General features: G+C 40.0%; 1 protein-coding gene across 1 annotated transcript; it reads left to right on the top strand.

Moving 5' to 3' along the window:
• The first annotated feature begins 227 nt into the window (after nt 1-227).
• Nucleotides 228-17,277, top strand: LOC306857979 (nuclear protein localization protein 4 homolog). Its single transcript, XM_079398299.1, has 17 exons — nt 228-391; nt 1,145-1,225; nt 7,284-7,393; nt 7,488-7,715; nt 7,901-7,949; nt 9,403-9,497; nt 9,584-9,707; nt 9,912-10,091; nt 10,678-10,764; nt 11,029-11,100; nt 11,192-11,318; nt 11,582-11,742; nt 12,468-12,539; nt 13,355-13,447; nt 13,578-13,700; nt 15,118-15,220; nt 15,488-17,277. Exons 1-17 carry the CDS (start codon nt 377-379, stop codon nt 15,643-15,645), a joined length of 1,878 nt encoding a protein of 625 aa, XP_079254425.1. The 5' UTR covers nt 228-376; the 3' UTR covers nt 15,646-17,277.
• Nucleotides 17,278-17,776: the final 499 nt, after the last annotated feature.

Genomic DNA, 17,776 nt, shown 5'->3' with positions numbered 1-17,776 from the left:
AAAATATATTGATACAATAAATCTGCATAATCTCTAGATGGAAAATTCTACAACAACAAAAACGATGTATATAATTTTTAAACGGTTTTGTTGCTGTAAGTAATTTCTTATTTATAAAATAAAATAAAATAAAACAATACATACAATCTCTAAAAAAAAAAAAAACGGACATATACAGGAACACAACATTTAACTCTTTGTTTCTATCCGGTGATGTTAAGCAGGACGCAGTCACAGCCCGGATCAGATAGATGTAGCACCGGCTCTATGAGTTTGGCATCGCTGCATAGGTCCGAGAAGATCTTATAAACAGCGATATTAAAATACGTCAACTCTCATTTCAGCGACATCAAGAGGGACGGTTCATCCCATCAACATGGCGGAAAACATAGTAAGTGTCAGTCTGCGTGTGTATATCGGTAGTTTGGATGAAGTCTGTCATCCAGTGATGAGGCAGCAGAATTGTTAGCATAATGCTAATGATCAGAATCGTCCAGAAACGCATTGAATACTAAAAACAACGTTTATGTGTGTGTGATTACAACACAACTGACTTACATACCTTATAATTTGTAGCTGAGGTTTATAATTTCTGCTGTGGTGGACTTTATTTGGCACAGGTTGATGCATTGACACATATCGTCTTCATGTCAACTACTTATTAAAGTCTAGATGCTGAATTTGCTCTTAATAAATAGCTGACGTGTTAAAATAGAGGGTAAAATGATTGTTTAGATTCAGTGCTTCTCATAGTTTTATATTTTAGAAGTGAAATGACATTGAGTTACTTAATGAAGTGCTTTGAATGACATGATGTTTTTGTATTAAGAAAAAGCAGTGAGAGTATGTGTTAATATTATATGTCATGCAGTGAGATGTTTGGACATGGATTCGTGTGGTATGCATACCTTCTGCGACATTTTGTTGAGTTTATCATCTCCAACCACCTGTTTTCTCTTAGTCATACTGGTTTGTTTTGCTGATTTGTAGTTGAGCACTCGTCTAGTTTTAACTTGTAACTTTTCTGTATGAGTAATTCTGTGCTAGATCTGTATGAGAAACAAGCACATGATTGAACAACAAACATACCTGTTGTAGTAACCATAAACTTGCTTTCCATTCCCTTATGTTTATTCATTGACAGATCATCCGTGTCCAGTCTCCAGAGGGAATGAAAAAAATCACCTCAACAAAGCGTGAGACAGCTGCAGGTTTCCTCAAGAAGGTATAAGGAACCTCACTCAGTGATGATATTTTCTTTCTCATATATTGTACAATTATCTTATTTAAAACCTTTTAATGACAATAGGGCACAAACACGTATGTGATGTGTGCAATATCTAAGCAAGGAAGCGTTTATTTTATTTTTTTTAAATGACAGTAAAGACATTTATTAGGTTGAAAAATATTTCTATTTCAAATAAATGTTGTACTTTTTAACTTTCTATTCATCAAAGAATCCTGAAAAAGCATCACTGTTTCCACAAAACTATTAACCAGCACAACTGTTTTCAACAATTGATAATAATAAGAAATGTTTCTTGATTGCAAATCGGCATGTTAGAATGATTTCTAAAATATCATGTTTTTTTTCAACTACACGAATTATCACATTAATAAATTGCTTTTTAAAAATAAATTAAAATACAAAACAAATATTTTAAATTATATTTATATTTCATAATATTACAGTTTTTCCTGATTTGGTGAGCCTTGATGAGCATAAGAGACATTTTTATTGATGTTTTATGTTTTCAAAAACATCAAAAGTTTTACCAACCCCAAATTTTTAAACCGTATCATATTATATCTTTGCTCCAAAAATGGAACATAACATTTATCAATCAGCCTTTGAAGCTAAGTGGATTAAAAATAGTTTAGTGCAAGAAGAAAAAAATCATGTAGCAAACTCATAGTATAAGTATTAAATATACTGTCAAATTAACTTGCTCCTTCACTATAGTTATGGCATAATTATATTCACCCCAGATAGTATTCATTATCATGCCTCTGCACTTATGCAATGGTTACATTCATAGCCTGTCTGTGAATAACACTACAACAAAAGCACAGCATTAGATCCTGAGAGTCATTCTAAAGTGCTGTCACAGACTCCTGTTCCTGCTGAGTACTGAATGTTGATTTATTAATGAGGCGGCTCTGAAAAAGGAGACCTATGTCCATATGCTGCAGTCACACAGATGTGGGCTGCAGTGACACACATTTTTGCTGTGGTGCAAAGCTTGATGGGCGGCGTGCTTGCAGCAAAGTCAGGAATGAACCAGGGCTTGTGTCCAAAATCCCATTGAAAGTGACCAAAATGCCTCTTAATATAAAATGAAGGGCCTTTATAGTTTAGTCCTATTTTTATTTGGTATCTAAAAATTTCATAATTTTATTTCTAGGTCTGACTAATTGTATGTTTAGTAGAAAAGTAGTTGTAGGTAATCAATATTCAAAATAATTAAGTAGTTACCGCATGTCAATCTTTGACCATAATGTCATTGGATTGGGTAAATTGTATTATAATAGAAGTCTTAGAGGATGTTGGTAGTTGAAGGTGCTGAAGGCTCTTTTGAGACGGGCAAAGGGTTTGTGTTTGCCTGATGTAGACACTGCAGGGCCCATTAAAGATTCATGTCTCTCAGCAGGAGGGTGGAGACTGGAGAGTGAGCCGGCGATCAATTGAGACCATCTCACAGTTTGATTTTGGGATTAAATGGCAGGAAAGAGACAGAGAGATGTCAAGGGCTCTAGCTTTGAAAAATGTGTGCTTGTTCATCTTGTATTCTGGTGCATGGATTAAAAGAAATGCCCACTGCATTTTTAAAAAGGCCTCATATGTTTAATATGTTATTAACAGGGTTACAGTTAAAAGTTAAATTTAGGACATAGTGGCCTGAGTGACCAGTAAAAGCTTTTGCTGATTGGATTAGTAAAGATATCAGTCTTCTGCTGGGTTTTCGGTTACCTAATGGACAGAAACAAATTGATCCATCATGTCCAAATGACTGAGACTGCACTTTTTTTTAGAGTAATGTTCTCAATTAGGCTATCTTGTTACCAGAACCACCTGATGGTGAATTATAACTAGTTTAAATTCGGAACAGCCTGTCGAGCTACGAATGAGTTCACTTTGGATACGTGTCCTATGAAATTAGTTATAAGTGAGTGTAGTGTAGGTGCTTTAGTTGAAGAATTTAAGGACTAGATTTGCTATGTCAGTGGCATCACATCTTTGCATTGTTTTCCTGTTTACATTCCACTAGTAGACTTTCCAGTAGATTCAGTAGTTTGATTAATAGATTTTTCCATTGTATATGTCTGTATGTATAAATTGATTGAAAATGAGGAGTGTGTAATCTTTTGTTTTCTTGCACCATCATCTCAAATACTTTCTTTTTCTCTTTCTCTCATGCACTGTACTCTCATTAGAGTTTGAGCAATGTCTGAAAAGAAAATCTTTACACATTTTGAATGTCTATATTATTTAAATAATAATAAAGCCGATTAGTCACCAGAAGAGACGGATGCCAGCTCGCATAAGTGTTGGAATACTTGGTCGCAGTTCTGTTGTTTAAATTATTTACTTGCTACTAGGAAGGAATAGTTCATTTCCTACCTATTTCTACTCTGCATTTTCGTTGAGGTTTATATGATTGACTGCACTTACTGGTAATTAGAATAATTTGCGCCTCAGCTAAGAACGAGCCTGTGATTGTGCGAAGTGTTTAGTTTTGTCTTGAGCTATTAGCTGTCCTTTAACCTTATTGCCTGGGCTGATCAGAAGCCGGCCACAGCTGTTATCACTCTAGTTTCCTAGACTGTATTTATTTGATGTCCGAGCGCTGACGCGGAAGCGTTCAGCCGTCGTGCTCAGCCTCCTCGTGTGAAGACCAACGAGTGTAAAGGCCGACGACTTTTTCCTGCGCGACATTAACCGAGCAACGACACAGAGCACACACTTAAGTATCATTTCTATCTTCCCTCACGCACTCTCCTTTCCTATCCTCTATCCTTCCACCTCTATTATGTGTTTCCAAACCATTCCGGTTCTCTCTCAACCTCGCTCTAAAAAACACGCAAAACTTCTCTACATCCTCCACTGCACCTCTTTCTTTCTCTGTGGGTCTCTGGAATTGCCAGTCAGCTGTCAACAAAGCTGACTTCATTTCTGCTTTTTCCTTACAATCCACACTCAGCATTTTGGGCTTGACTGAGACCTGGATTCGTCCAGAAGACTCAGCAACTCCAGCTGCTCTCTCTCACAATTTCTCTTTCTCTCACACCCCAAGGCATGTTGGCCGGGGTGGGGGCACTGGTCTGCTCATTTCAAACAATTGGAAATACTCAACCCACTCTCCCCTAGGCAATCACAACTCATTTGAATCTCATGCCATTACTGTAACAGCTCCTATAAAACTCCAGATTGTGGTAATCTACCGTCATCCTGGCCAAATTCTAGCCACCTTCCTAGAGGAGCTGGACGGGCTGCTGTCCTCTTTCATGGAGGATGGCACTCCACTCTTAGTCTTCGGCGATTTCAACATTCACCTAGACAGGCCTTATGCTACAGACTTCCATTCACTCCTAGCTTCATTTGATCTCAAACGCCTTACCACTACTAGCACACACAAATCAGGCAACCAACTTGATTTAATTTACACATGCAATTGTACTACAGATAACATTCTGGTACAACCACTACATATCTCTGACCATTTCTTCATTACATTTACTTTACATTTTGCTACCCAGGTGCCACCATCTCCCTTACTGGTTACTTTCAGATGTAACCTACGCTCCCTTTCCCCCTCCCTTCTTTCCTCTGTAGTATCCTCCTCTCTTCCCTCGCCTACCCATTACTCATCTCTGGATGTGAATGCAGCTACTGACACATTATGCTCTACCTTAACCTCTTGTCTAGACGACATCTGTCCTCTCTCCTCCAGGCCAGCACGGGCTGCCCCTTCTAACCCCTGGTTATCCGATGTTCTTCATGAGCATCGGACCAAACTCAGAGTGGCAGAGAGAAAATGGCGCAAATCAAATGATCCGTCGGACCTGAGTAGGTATCAGTCTTTGCTTTCATCTTTCTCTACTGAAGTCCACACTGCCAAATCCTCACATTTCCACAACAAGATCAACAGCGCTCCAGACATGCGTAAGCTCTTCAGAACATTTAATTCTCTCCTCTGTCCCCCTCCTCCACCTCCCACCACTTTGATAACAGCTGACGACTTTGCCACTTTCTTCACAGACAAAACTAGGACAATCGGTAACCAGTTCTCAATTCCACACACACAGGACCTCCAATCAACCACATCCACTGCTCTAACTCCCATCTTCACCTTCTGTCCACTCACCGAGGCAGAAGTATCCAAACTTCTCCTCTCCAGCCATCCTACAACATGTCCTCTTGACCCAATCCCCTCACACCTTCTCCAAACAATCTCTCCCACACTCTTACCGGCACTCACACACATTATCAACATATCTCTCCTCACAGGCATCTTCCCCACAGCATTCAAGCAGGCTCGGGTAACCCCACTGCTCAAAAAACCTACATTAAACACTTCTCTTTTAGAAAACTACAGACCTGTCTCTCTCCTTCCATTCGTAGCGAAAACACTCGAACGAGTTGTCTTCAACCAGCTCCCACTGTTTCTTTCACAGTACAACAAACTGGATGCTAAACAGTCAGGCTTCAGGAGTGGCCATTCAACAGAGACTGCGCTACTCTCAGTCACTGAAGCCCTGCGAATTGCAAAGGCCCATTCCAAATCATCAGTCCTCATTCTGCTGGATCGTTCTGCTGCTTTTGACACTGTCAATCATCAGATCCTCCTGTCTACCCTCTCATCACTGGGCATCACTGGGATTCCACTTCGCTGGTTTGAATCCTATCTCACTGGTAGGTCTTTCAGGGTGACCTGGGGAGGGGAGGTATCCAAACCACATGAACTGGTCACTGGAGTTCCTCAGGGATCGGTTCTTGGACCCCTCCTCTTCTTCACATACACTACATCACTGGGTCCCATCATACATGCATATGGCTTCTCCTATCACTGCTACGCCGATGACACACAGCTCTATCTCTCTTTTCAACCAGATGACCCAAGAGTAGCTGCACGGATCTCAGGCTGCCTGGCGGACATCTCGGCATGGATGAAAGAACATCACCTACAGCTCAACCTGGCAAAGACGGAGCTTCTTGTCTTCCCTGCCACTCCGACTCTACAGCATGACTTCACGATTCAGTTAGGCTCATCAATGATTGCCCCATCAACTTCAGTCAGAAATCTTGGTGTAAACTTTGATGACCAGCTGACCTTCAAAGAGCACATTGCAAAGACTGCTCGATCCTGCAGGTTTGCACTACACAACATCAGAAAGATCAGGACCTTTCTGACAGAGCATGCTGCACAACTTCTTGTCCAGGCCCTTGTCGTTTCCAGGCTGGACTACTGCAATGCTCTTCTGGCTGGACTGCCATCAAACACAGTCAAACCTCTACAAATGATTCAGAATGCAGCGGCACGAATGGTCTTCAACGAGCCCATGTTACACCTCTCTTCATCTCCTTGCACTGGCTACCAGTGGCAGCTCGCATGAAGTTCAAGACACTGATGCTTGCATACAGAATGAACACAGGCTCAGCACCCTCCTACTTCCACTCACTATTACGAATCTACATCCCCTCCAGAAGTCTGAGATCTGCTAGTGAGCGACGCCTTGTGGTACCATCACAGAGAGGCTCAAAATCAATCTCCAGAACATTCTCGTTCACCATTCCTGGCTGGTGGAATAATCTTCCCACCCCTATCCGGAATGCTGGATCCCTGTCAATCTTCAAGCAACAACTGAAAACTCATCTCTTTTGGCACTACTTGACGTCATCCTAAACTCAAAAAAAAAATAACTTAATCTTTCCCTCTATCTTTCTCTCCTTCCCTTGCTAGCTTTTACTTATTTGAACAATGACTGAGACTTGGTGTTACGAGCACTTCCTCTGTCTGATTGCCTCTTCAAGATGAATCGCTTCTTGTATTCCCCAATTGTAAGTCGCTTTGGATAAAAGCGTCTGCCAGATGACTAAATGTAAATGTAAATATTTAACGTGTACATTTTATCAGCTTATTAGTTGAGGCTCCAAAACAGGGATAAGAGAAATGGACAAGGAATGTCTAGTTGCAGCAGTAATGTTAAATCCATCATTTCCAGGAGCAAAATAAAAGACTTGTCAGCTTCGTTTCTGACATACTTTGCTACATTCTTGCTAGGTTGCCAAAGAGTTTGGCTTCAGTTCAAATGGTTTCTCTGTCTACCTGAACCGGAACAAGACTGGAGAGATCCTGTCACAGAGCAAGACCCTCAGTCTGCTGAAAATCAAGTAAGTGTGCCGTTGTGAGAGATTGAGTTTACACAGTTGTGCAAGTGTGTTTGCATCCATAAACATAACTGAGTTGTTTTTCTCTGTCTTTTAGGCATGGCGACATGCTCTATCTTTTCCCATCCTCAGCTGGACCCTCCAGTGAGAACATGGACACAGCTCAGCCTCACACTTCTTCTTCCTACCCTTCCTTCCCATCATCCTCTTCATCATCATCTTCCTTATCCCGTTCACACTCTGCACCACAGATCCAAGAGGACGAGATTGACCAGTATCTGTCCAAACAAGAGGGAAAGATCTACAGAAACCAAGACCCCCAGCTGTAAGTCTGCCTCACTTTCCACACTGCATTGGAAACCATTTTTATAGGATATATTCCCAACTTCCTTGAAGTTATTTTCATGCCATTGTTTGGAGGTACTGCATCATGCAACCTACTGAATAATACAGCGAATTCAAGACATATTTTTATGTTTATAAAGCATTATTTTTTCATTTTTTTCTCAGGTGCCGGCACGGTCCCATGGGGAAATGTGTGCACTGCGTACCTTTAGAGGTAAGAACTTGTGATCCTCCCTGTGGAACAAACGAATACTGACGGGAAGACTGATGGTTCTCAACTAAGGCACCTCAGTTAACACTCTAGACTTAAAACTGATTTAAAATAAGCTATTACAGCTAAAAACAAAGTTTAAAACATATGCATTTTTAAAGGAACACTCCACTTTTTTTGGAAATAGGCTTTCTAGGCATTTTACAACTCCCCTAGAGCTAAACAGTTGAGTTTTACCGTTTTTGAATCCATTCAGCCGATCTCTGGGTCTGGCAGGAGCACTTTTAGCTTAGCATAGCATAGATCATTGAATCGGATTAGACCATTAGCATCTCGTTCAAAAATGACCAAAGAGTTTCGATAATTTTCCTATTTAAAGCTTGACTCTTCTGTAGTTACATCGTGTACTAAGACCGACGGAAAATGAAAAGTTGCGATTTTAATGATATTACACAGCACCTGAAAGTAGTCCCCAGCTATATCATAACTAGTTACCTAGCTGAAGACTACTTTGAGGCACTGCGTAATATCATTGCGCCTGCTGCACCCATGGTACGGCAGCAAAGTTCATTGATTATTATGCCGGAATGAAGTGAAGAAGTGAAGTGAAGTGACATTCAGCCAAGTATGGTGACCCATACTCGGAATTCGTGCTCTGCATTTAACCCATCCAAAGTGCACACACACAGCAGTGAACACACACACCCGGAGCAGTGGGCAGCCATTTATGCTGCAGCGCCCGGGGAGCAGTTGGGGGTTCGGTGCCTTGCTCAAGGGCACCTCAGTCGTGGTATTGAGGGTGGAGAGAGCGCTGTACATTCACTCCCTCCACCTACAATTCCTGCCGGCCCGAGACTCGAACCCGCAACCTTTGGATTACAAGGCAGACTCTCTAACCATTAGGCCACGACTGAATGAGAGTATAGTTCCTAGCCATATCGGCCTAGAAAAATCGCAACTTTTCATTTTCCGTCGGTCTTAGTACACAATGTAACTACAGAAGAGTCCAGCTTTAAATAGGAAAATTATCTAAACTCTTTGGTCATTTTTGATGACCAAATGCTAATGGTCTAATCCGATTCAATGATCTATGCTAAGCTAAGCTAAAAGTGCTACCGCCAGACCCGGAGATCGGCTGAATGGATTCAAAAGCAGTAAAACTCAACTGTTTAACTCTAGGGGAGTTGTAAAATGAGCCTATTTCCAAAAAAAGTGGAGTGTTCCTTTAAAATTGTTCCCTCAATAACTATCATTTTTATTTATACACAGTCTCTGAACTTGGATGTGTGAGGAATTTTAAATTAAAAGTGTGATTTCTAGACCTGTAAGAGTTCTGGAGAATAATTAAAACCCTAAAAGGTCATGGAAATTCATTTGTATATTTTGTAAAATATAATTGCTGCATGGCACAAAAGTACAAAGTTGCCATTTCATCTTTCATTTTCTGTTGTAATAGCCTTTTGATGAAGACTATTTGAACCACCTCGACCCACCGGTCAAGCACATGTCCTTTCACGCTTACATCCGGAAACTCACCGGCGGAGCAGACAAGTTAGTGCTTTTGAGAACTCTCTACACTCTCACTTAAGTAAGGTTTTGGGAATAGAGTGATTTAATAAACTTCTCCTGTCTCTCAGGGGGAAGTTTGTGGCACTTGAGAATATCAGCTGTAAGATTAAATCTGGCTGTGAGGGGCATCCGCCCTGGCCAGAGGGCATCTGTACCAAGTGCCAACCCAGCGCCATCACTCTCAACAGACAGGTACATAGCTCCTCTCAGTCTGTATCATAAACATCTTTACTTTCATCTAACTCTTACATTACATTCAGACAAACTGTTCACTAATCAATTTCTTGCTTTAAAAATGAACCCGCTGCTTCTCTGTTTCTTGCTCGGGCAAGTAAATGAGCGCTCCCTGAGGGGCAGTGTCATATTTCTGTCTGTTTTGATCTGATGAAACTGCAGAAATATCGACATGTGGACAACATCATGTTTGAGAATCACACCATTGCGGACCGTTTCCTCGACTTCTGGAGGAAGACAGGTAACCAGCGGATGGGGTACCTGTATGGACGCTACACCGAGCACAAAGACATCCCTCTTGGTATTCGAGCAGAGGTTGCCGCCATTTATGAACCTCCTCAGGTGAGAGACTCAGGTCTGAGCCCAGCATATCAGGAGCCCAGCATTTTTTTTTACTTCAAATAAAACAATAGCATTAGTTTTCATAACTTTGAGTGACTATGATTCTCCAAGCTTTTATTCTTTAAGCTACGGTACCAGATAAACACAAGAGGGCAATGAAAGACTTACATTTAGGACAGCAGTTTTCAGACTTTTGTTTCAAGACCCCTTGTCAGAAGATATTTCTGTTGTTTCTGCTAAAATGAAGACAATACTCTTTCAAACTTTAAGGAAACTAGGAGAGGCAATATATTAAAATAATTTAATAAAATAATATATAATTCAAATAATTGAATGCTTTATTCCAGGGGTTTTGGTTCATATGAATGAATTTAATTCAAACTAATGATAAAATTTGATCTGGAATACAATGTTATAGTTCACTGACCATGTCTGCCATTTAATCCAAATTGCTCCCTAACAATTAATAAAGTTGTATAAATTGCATTGCTGTAGATTAAGCATCATGCATGTATGGAACTATTTTATTCAAAGTATTGTTTTGCTGATTTGTTCTTTTCATTTCCACCTGTGTGCTTTGACTCAGATTGGAACCCAGAACAGCTTGGAGTTGATTGACGATCCCAAGGCAGAAGCGGTTGAGGAGATTGCTGCAAAACTAGGCCTGCGGAAGGCAAGTCTTTTTCCATGCCTCTTAAAAATATATATATATATATATATATATAAGTCATCCATCCCATGAGGCTCTCTGATGGGATTCTTAGAGTTCCTTTCTCTTCACACATCTATGGCTTCCATATGTTACTTTCAAAATTACTGTCTGGTGCATGATAGAAGTGGCCCGATCAGTCATGGCCCTTGTTACTGCCTGAGCATGTTGAACAGCTTCCAAATGTAAAGATGTTTTTAATTAGTAATATTGGCTATTTTTGTTTAGGTGGGCTGGATTTTCACAGATCTTCTGTCAGAGGACACCAGGATAGGCACAGTCCGCTACACCAGAAACAAGGTCAATTGGGAAATCAAAGATTAGCATTTGACTAACTGCATGGTGTGTTCTGAGATCATTATTAACCAGTGGATTTGTCTCTCCTGTCTAGGATTCATACTTCCTGAGTGCAGAGGAGTGCATCACAGCTGGACACTTCCAGAACCAACAAGCCAACGCGTGTCGGCTTTCCCCGGATGGCCATTTTGGATCCAAGTTTGTCACAGTGGTGGCAACAGGTATGCAGCTTCCTCCTTTGCGCAAGATTTACTGCTGCTGTTCGGTTATCCAGTGTGGTGATAAATTAAGGCATTTGATCGTGTCAAAAATCTGTGTGATATTTAGTTCAAGGCCGATAAATCAGTCTCACTCCATGACATTTTTTGCATGGAATATTTTATTGGTACCCGGAAAAACTTAACCGGTTTAGTGCTAAAAGAAAACATAGTGGCCTGAAAAGTAGAGCATGGATTTGACTAGCTTTTTTTTTTTGCGTTGACAGGTGGTCCCGATAACCAGGTGCACTTTGAAGGGTATCAAGTGTCCAATCAGTGCATGGCTCTGGTGAGGGATGAATGTCTACTGCCCTGCAGAGATGTTCCTGAACTGGGCTTTGCCAAAGAGTCCAGCACAGAGCAATACGTCCCTGATGTCTTCTATAAGGTACTGGACTAAAACATTTCTTCTACAGAACATTCAGTCTCACAGCATGTTACTAAAGACATATGCATAGGATGCATGCATGCACATACACTACCATTCAAACATTTGAGGTTGGTAAGACACATTTTATGCTCATCGTGTCTGCATTTATTTGATCAAAATAAAGTAAAAACAACATTAATATTGTGAAATATTGTTGCGATTTTTAAAATAAATGTTTGTTTTAATAATTTAAAATTTTTATTTATTTCTGTGTTGGGAAATCTGAATTATCAGCAGGCATTACTCCAGTCTTTAGTGTCACATGATCAATCAGAATTAATTCTAATTTGATTGATTGAATAGTTCAAAATAACAGCATTAATGTAATCTTTATTTTGTAATGTAAAAGTCTTTACTGTCACTTTTTATCAATATAATGCCACCTTTGCTGAATAAAAGTATTTGACCCCGAACTTTTAAACCGAAGTGTACATTCTCATTTCTGTTCCAGCATGTAACTGTAACCTTGATCATATCACTTGCAGGGTTTGACTGATGTTTCTTAACTGTCTGAGCTTTTTTACTTGAGCGTGTCACATTTCTTAAAACAGGAAGTTTATGTTTCTGTTGCTTTGGGAATAAACAGTCTTATCAGTGTTACTTCTTCCATAGGAATGCATGGGATTAGTTGTCAGTGAGGCATGAAAATGTTCACATTTTTCAATCTTTGTCTTCTCCTCCAGGACAAAGACAAATTCGGCAATGACATCACACATTTAGCCCGACCACTGCCAGTGGAGTACTTGATCATTGATGTGAGTAGTTGTCATGTTATTATAACTACATACTTTTGCACTGATCGAATCTAGACCTTCAGTCTACACATCTCAGTCAAAAATCCAATGGTGCAGGGAAGTAGTTTTTATACTACTAGATGTAGATCTTGTCCTCTTTGATAGCTGGTCTTCCAAACCCAATAGAGAGCCAAGTCCAAATGATGGTACATGACATTAAAATGGCTGTAAACAATTGAGCTTTAAAGGTGACATATTATGCCCCTTTTTACAATATGTAATATAAGTCTCTGGTGTCCCCAAAATGTGTCTGTGAAGTTTCAGCTCAAAATACCTCACAGATAATTTATTATATCATTTTGAAAATACCTATTTTGAGTGGAAGCAGAAACACTCAGATTTTTGTGCCTGTGTCTTTAAATCCAAATGAGCTGCTGCTCCCACCCCCTTTCCAGAATAGAGCTGCGCCATTTCAGCTCGTACCGGCTAAAAACATCTGTTTTGGTTCTGATTATCATGATGTTTATCACGCTGAAATCATGGGTTTTAAACCATATTAGTTTAAACTTCTGATATACGGTTTTAAGAGTGCACACATCCGAAGCACACGGACAGAAAGCGGCTGTCACAGCATGCGAGTAACTCGTATTTTGCAGAAAAGGGCTTACTAAAGCAAAGTTACTGAGTTAATATTTTTCACGTTTCCTTAGTTGGTAGATGCACTGGGGACCTGATTATAGCACTTAAAACCGGGAAAATTCAGATTTTCATGATGTCACCTTTAATACTGTCTTTGTCTTTTGTTTATTATTGCTATTTAACCTTCTGTTTTTCAGATCACCACCACTTTCCCAAAGGACCCCGTGTTCACTTTCTCCTCTACTCTTCGCTTCCCCATCGAAAACAGAGATGCTCTGGGAGAGACCCAGGTACACATTTAGGGTTAGAAGTCTCTTCAGTCTAGGAATGATGTTTTAGATCTGTATCATATCTGGAGACATCTCACAGCTTTTTTTTGTTGAAGACATTGACCAAAGAATTGTTTGTGTGTGCGTGCAGGACTTCCACAGTTTAGCGACGTATCTTTCCCAGTGTTCTTCCTCTTCCTCCTCCTTTCTGGACATCGTCTCAGACTTCCATCTGCTTCTCTTTCTTGTCACCAATGAGGTCATGCCCTTACAGGTGAGTTTTTCATTGTATTTATATGTGTATATATAGTGACTAGTGTGTTTACACTGAAAGTTCCAAAAATAAAAAGTGCACTTTAAATACCCGGATGATGCACTTAAATTACCGAAAACATTAAGTGTGGAATGTGGAACACTTCATGCACTCAACTGTCACAGATTTAACTATGTTGCGGAGGGGGAGGGGCTATCAGACTCCGATTATTAATGACAAAATAACCTTATATTATTCATACACTACATGGTTGAGTGCATAAGTGCATGGTGTATAGTGTGTCATTTGGGACGCAGCTTATGATTTGGGACATACAAATTCTATTTTCAAATACTTTTTAGGATGAATAGTATGTGAATTGAGACACAGCACAGGTGTAAAGGCGTCGGGCTCGTATTTTTTTGTTTAACGCGCTGCATTAAAAACTGGCTGCCCAATGAGATTGGCGCTTTTGTTCACGTGAGCTGCTGAAGTTACAGTAAAATAAGACTTGGTGGAGCTCAAGCACAAAACGGTCTTGCCGAGCACACATTGATACCTAACGACAGGGGAAGTAAGTAGACGAAGAAGATGCTGTTACAACCTCTCATTAAAAGGCTCGAGAAAAAAAAGAGAGGGATGATGAAACATAAACAAGAATGAGTAAGATGTAGCTGCTCAAGACTATTTATTCACTCACTCAATATATAACAATTACAACAAACTAATCAACCGAGAAACAATTTAACAAAACGGACAACAAATAAGAAAAAGGAGAAAAACAAAACAATACACAGAATAAGGCACAAGGACGCTGTTTGCTGGCTGGCCCACAAAAAGCTGTCGTCTCTCCTTTTCTCTTCCTCGGTGGTCTTTTAACTCCTCTCAGTCAATCACTCTCAACAACAAACAGGTGCATCCACCTAAGAGAAAGAGAGAGAGCGCACGTGTACATGCTCAAAGTAAACGCGACGCCAAGAAAAAGTTAAAGACGACACCATTCAAGCCACCGACCGTAACAATGCATCAAGGCAAGATGAATGTAGAGCTGCTGGTCTTATTGATGTCTGAACACAAAGGGCTTTATGACAAACGCGACAGTGACTACAAAATTCTCGATAAGAGGGAGTTGTTATGGAGGGGAATTGCAGATCAAATAGGATTCGATGGTATTTCTGTTTTTCATTAAGCGCCATCTAACCTCAGGGAGTGAATTTGCACGTTCACTCGGCAGTGAAAATCGCTTGGGTATGAACACAAAGACGTCTCAAAATCCTGGTGATAAGCGCGTGTGATTATCGTCCCGGTGTGCACGAGGCTTTATCCTGCTTGGTTTTTATTTATTTTTATTTTTTATTATGAAGAATTAGTTTTATCTTAAGAGTTTGTATATGTATTTTGCCTGACAACTTCATCTCCTTTTCTTTGATGTCTACAGGACAGCATTGGGCTTCTGCTGGATGCAGTGAAGACATCCAATGAGGAGCTGGCTCAGACCTGGAAGAAATCTGAGCAGTGGGCCACAATCGAGCAACTGTGCAGTGAGTAGTCCTGAACAGTGTTGTTTTAGTACTCTTTATATAATGATAATACTTTTATTGATATTTTGAATTTGCTTGAATTTTTATGTTTTCAGTTTATTTAAATTTTTTTTTTTTTCTTTTATCAATATATTTTTTTTAATACTACTATTTAGGTTTTTTTTTTTTTTCTGTTTTAGTTTATTTTTAGTTTATTAAATCTTGTTTTTCAGTATTTCTTCAATAGGTTTTCCAACTAGCAGACCATTTTTCTTTTGTTTATCCCAGGCACAGTTGGAGGGCAGCCATCGGGATCTCTGGATTATGCCATGGGCGGCCCAACACTCCCCCAGTCCTCTTCAGCTGTGTGGTCCTGCCTCCACTGCACCTTCATGAACCAACCTGGCACCGAGCACTGCGAGATGTGCAGTTTGCCCCGCAGCTAAAACCCCACGAATCCAGGCTGCACCATACATCCCACCGGGAACAGCAGTGAGAGTGGACGTGCTTCCCTGTATTCCTGCCGTTTTAGTATGCCTAATCCTTAACTCCTCCCCTCCCTCACTGACTGTGTCGCATCTAAACGCCGATGCCAGCCGCGTGCCCGAATATGCGCCCGATCCAACGCTGTGAGCTGCGTCACTTTGATGATGATTGATGGCCGAAGATGATGGGTTGTACCCATGTAGCACTCTCTGTGTGAGCCCAGTGCATTCTGGGACTTTTATTTAGACAAGCACTTGGGCGAAGCTCCTTCCACCCTCTTCATCTCGCTCCGTGGTCCAAACTAACCTTTCAGCACCATTGATGAAACATCTGATATTAAATGTCTTTGCCCAACTCACTGAGGATGTTGTGTAAATAATAAACAGAGAAGGAATAATGCTGTTATTTAATTTCCAAAAATTTTATTTGTTGAGAGAAATTACTTTTTCAAGCCCATTTTGAAGTAAACATGCAGCTGAAGGAGCTTTGTGGTTTGCAGCACTGATCTTTTTACATCATCATGGTTTCTTAGATCTTCAACCTTAGTTTAAAACGCTTTCTTCACCGAACACGCATGCTTGCTTTATTTTCTTCCATTCATTTTTCATAACCCTTTATTTTGATGGAAGATGAGTTTCTTTGAGCATCAATTCTCATCAATGCTTGATTAGATTGAAGTCGAATGGTTGGTTTAGCTGCAGAGGTTCTTTTTCCTCAAGATTGCAATTGACTGTTGACTTCTGAAGGCTTAAGAAGCTATGCTTTGAATGTGGATTGGTTTACGTTTGCTTTGCAAAAACTATAGCCACTCAACTTTGGTGCCGGGTACCCTTTTCTGCACCATTTCACTGTCATCGCCCTTTCATTACCAATTCCCCCTTTCGTCCCCCAGGCGCTTGTCCAGATGTCAATTGTGGAGATTTTTTTCCACTGTTCGGCCCTTAAGGAGCCTGTACCATTGCAAAGAGTTCTATCAGTGCCATCTTTGAACACACTGGTAGAGAGCAAGACAGATTGATTGATTGATTGATAGATAGATAGGGAAGAACAAAGCTACAAATATAAAAGCAAAAGTCTAAACTTATTCCACTTGATTGACATCTTTGCTTTGGACTTTTCTTTTTTTAAACCAGCCTCAGATCTTCAACACTGGTCTGCATATTTTAGCAGATGGATTTTACTGGCTGGACACAGGGTTATATCATCTTCTGACAGCCATTTTCATTTGGCCACAACTCAATATTTTAGAAACCAGCCCAAAGACATCTCTTAAATATGCATTCAGGAGAATTTCAGCCCTCTGAAATGATCTAGATGTTTACATTTGTGTTATATTTTGTAGATTTTCTTAATTCTCAAACTCGCCCATAATTTCCAACACTCTAAAATTCAGTCTATTGGTTCACTTAAACGGCACACACTGATCATCATTGTTCTCAGATTGAAATCTGATTTTTGGTTTAAGAGGTTTGCGGTGCAGATAGCTGTTCTTAGGCCCCACTGTCACAAGATGCAGGTGCCCTGAGTTCTATGCTTTCAATTGGTTTTGGGGTTTTAAATACAGGTTCAACAATAAAGCCGATTCCTTTGGATGCTGTGGTCTTGTCTTTTTATTTTTTTCCTGTTTTTGTGTTTGTCAATAACTTATGAATTAGTTTAGTCTTCAATAGCAACTTTTTGGTTACAAAATACAAAAGTTGATTCATTTTTATGGTAGGATAGACCAGATGGGGCCCTATGCTGCTTGATGTATTGAGGTGATTGGCATGTTATCTCTGTCAGTATGGTTTTATCTTATGTGGACGTGTGAGCACATCCATGTCAGTGAAAATAGGTAGGTATAGAAAACTATCCATCATATTTAAATAATTTAATTTTGTTGAATGAAATTAAATGTCATCTAAGTTATTCCTTTAACAAATACCATTTTTCTCTCTCAGATGTTTCCCAATATGTTTGAGATGACCCTCTCTAGATTTCTTGAGATTTGTCTGCTTGTTTGAGTATCTAATTGAGTTGTACAGTAGTTTAGGTTTATTTAATATGGGGAAAAAAGAGAGAGGTCCTTGATTTATAAAAGCTGTTTTTCTT

Source organism: Barbus barbus (genome assembly GCF_936440315.1).
Source record: "Barbus barbus genome assembly, chromosome: 38".
Taxonomy (NCBI): Eukaryota; Metazoa; Chordata; class Actinopteri; order Cypriniformes; family Cyprinidae; genus Barbus; species Barbus barbus.
This window is presented reverse-complemented; position numbering and strand designations above follow the sequence as displayed.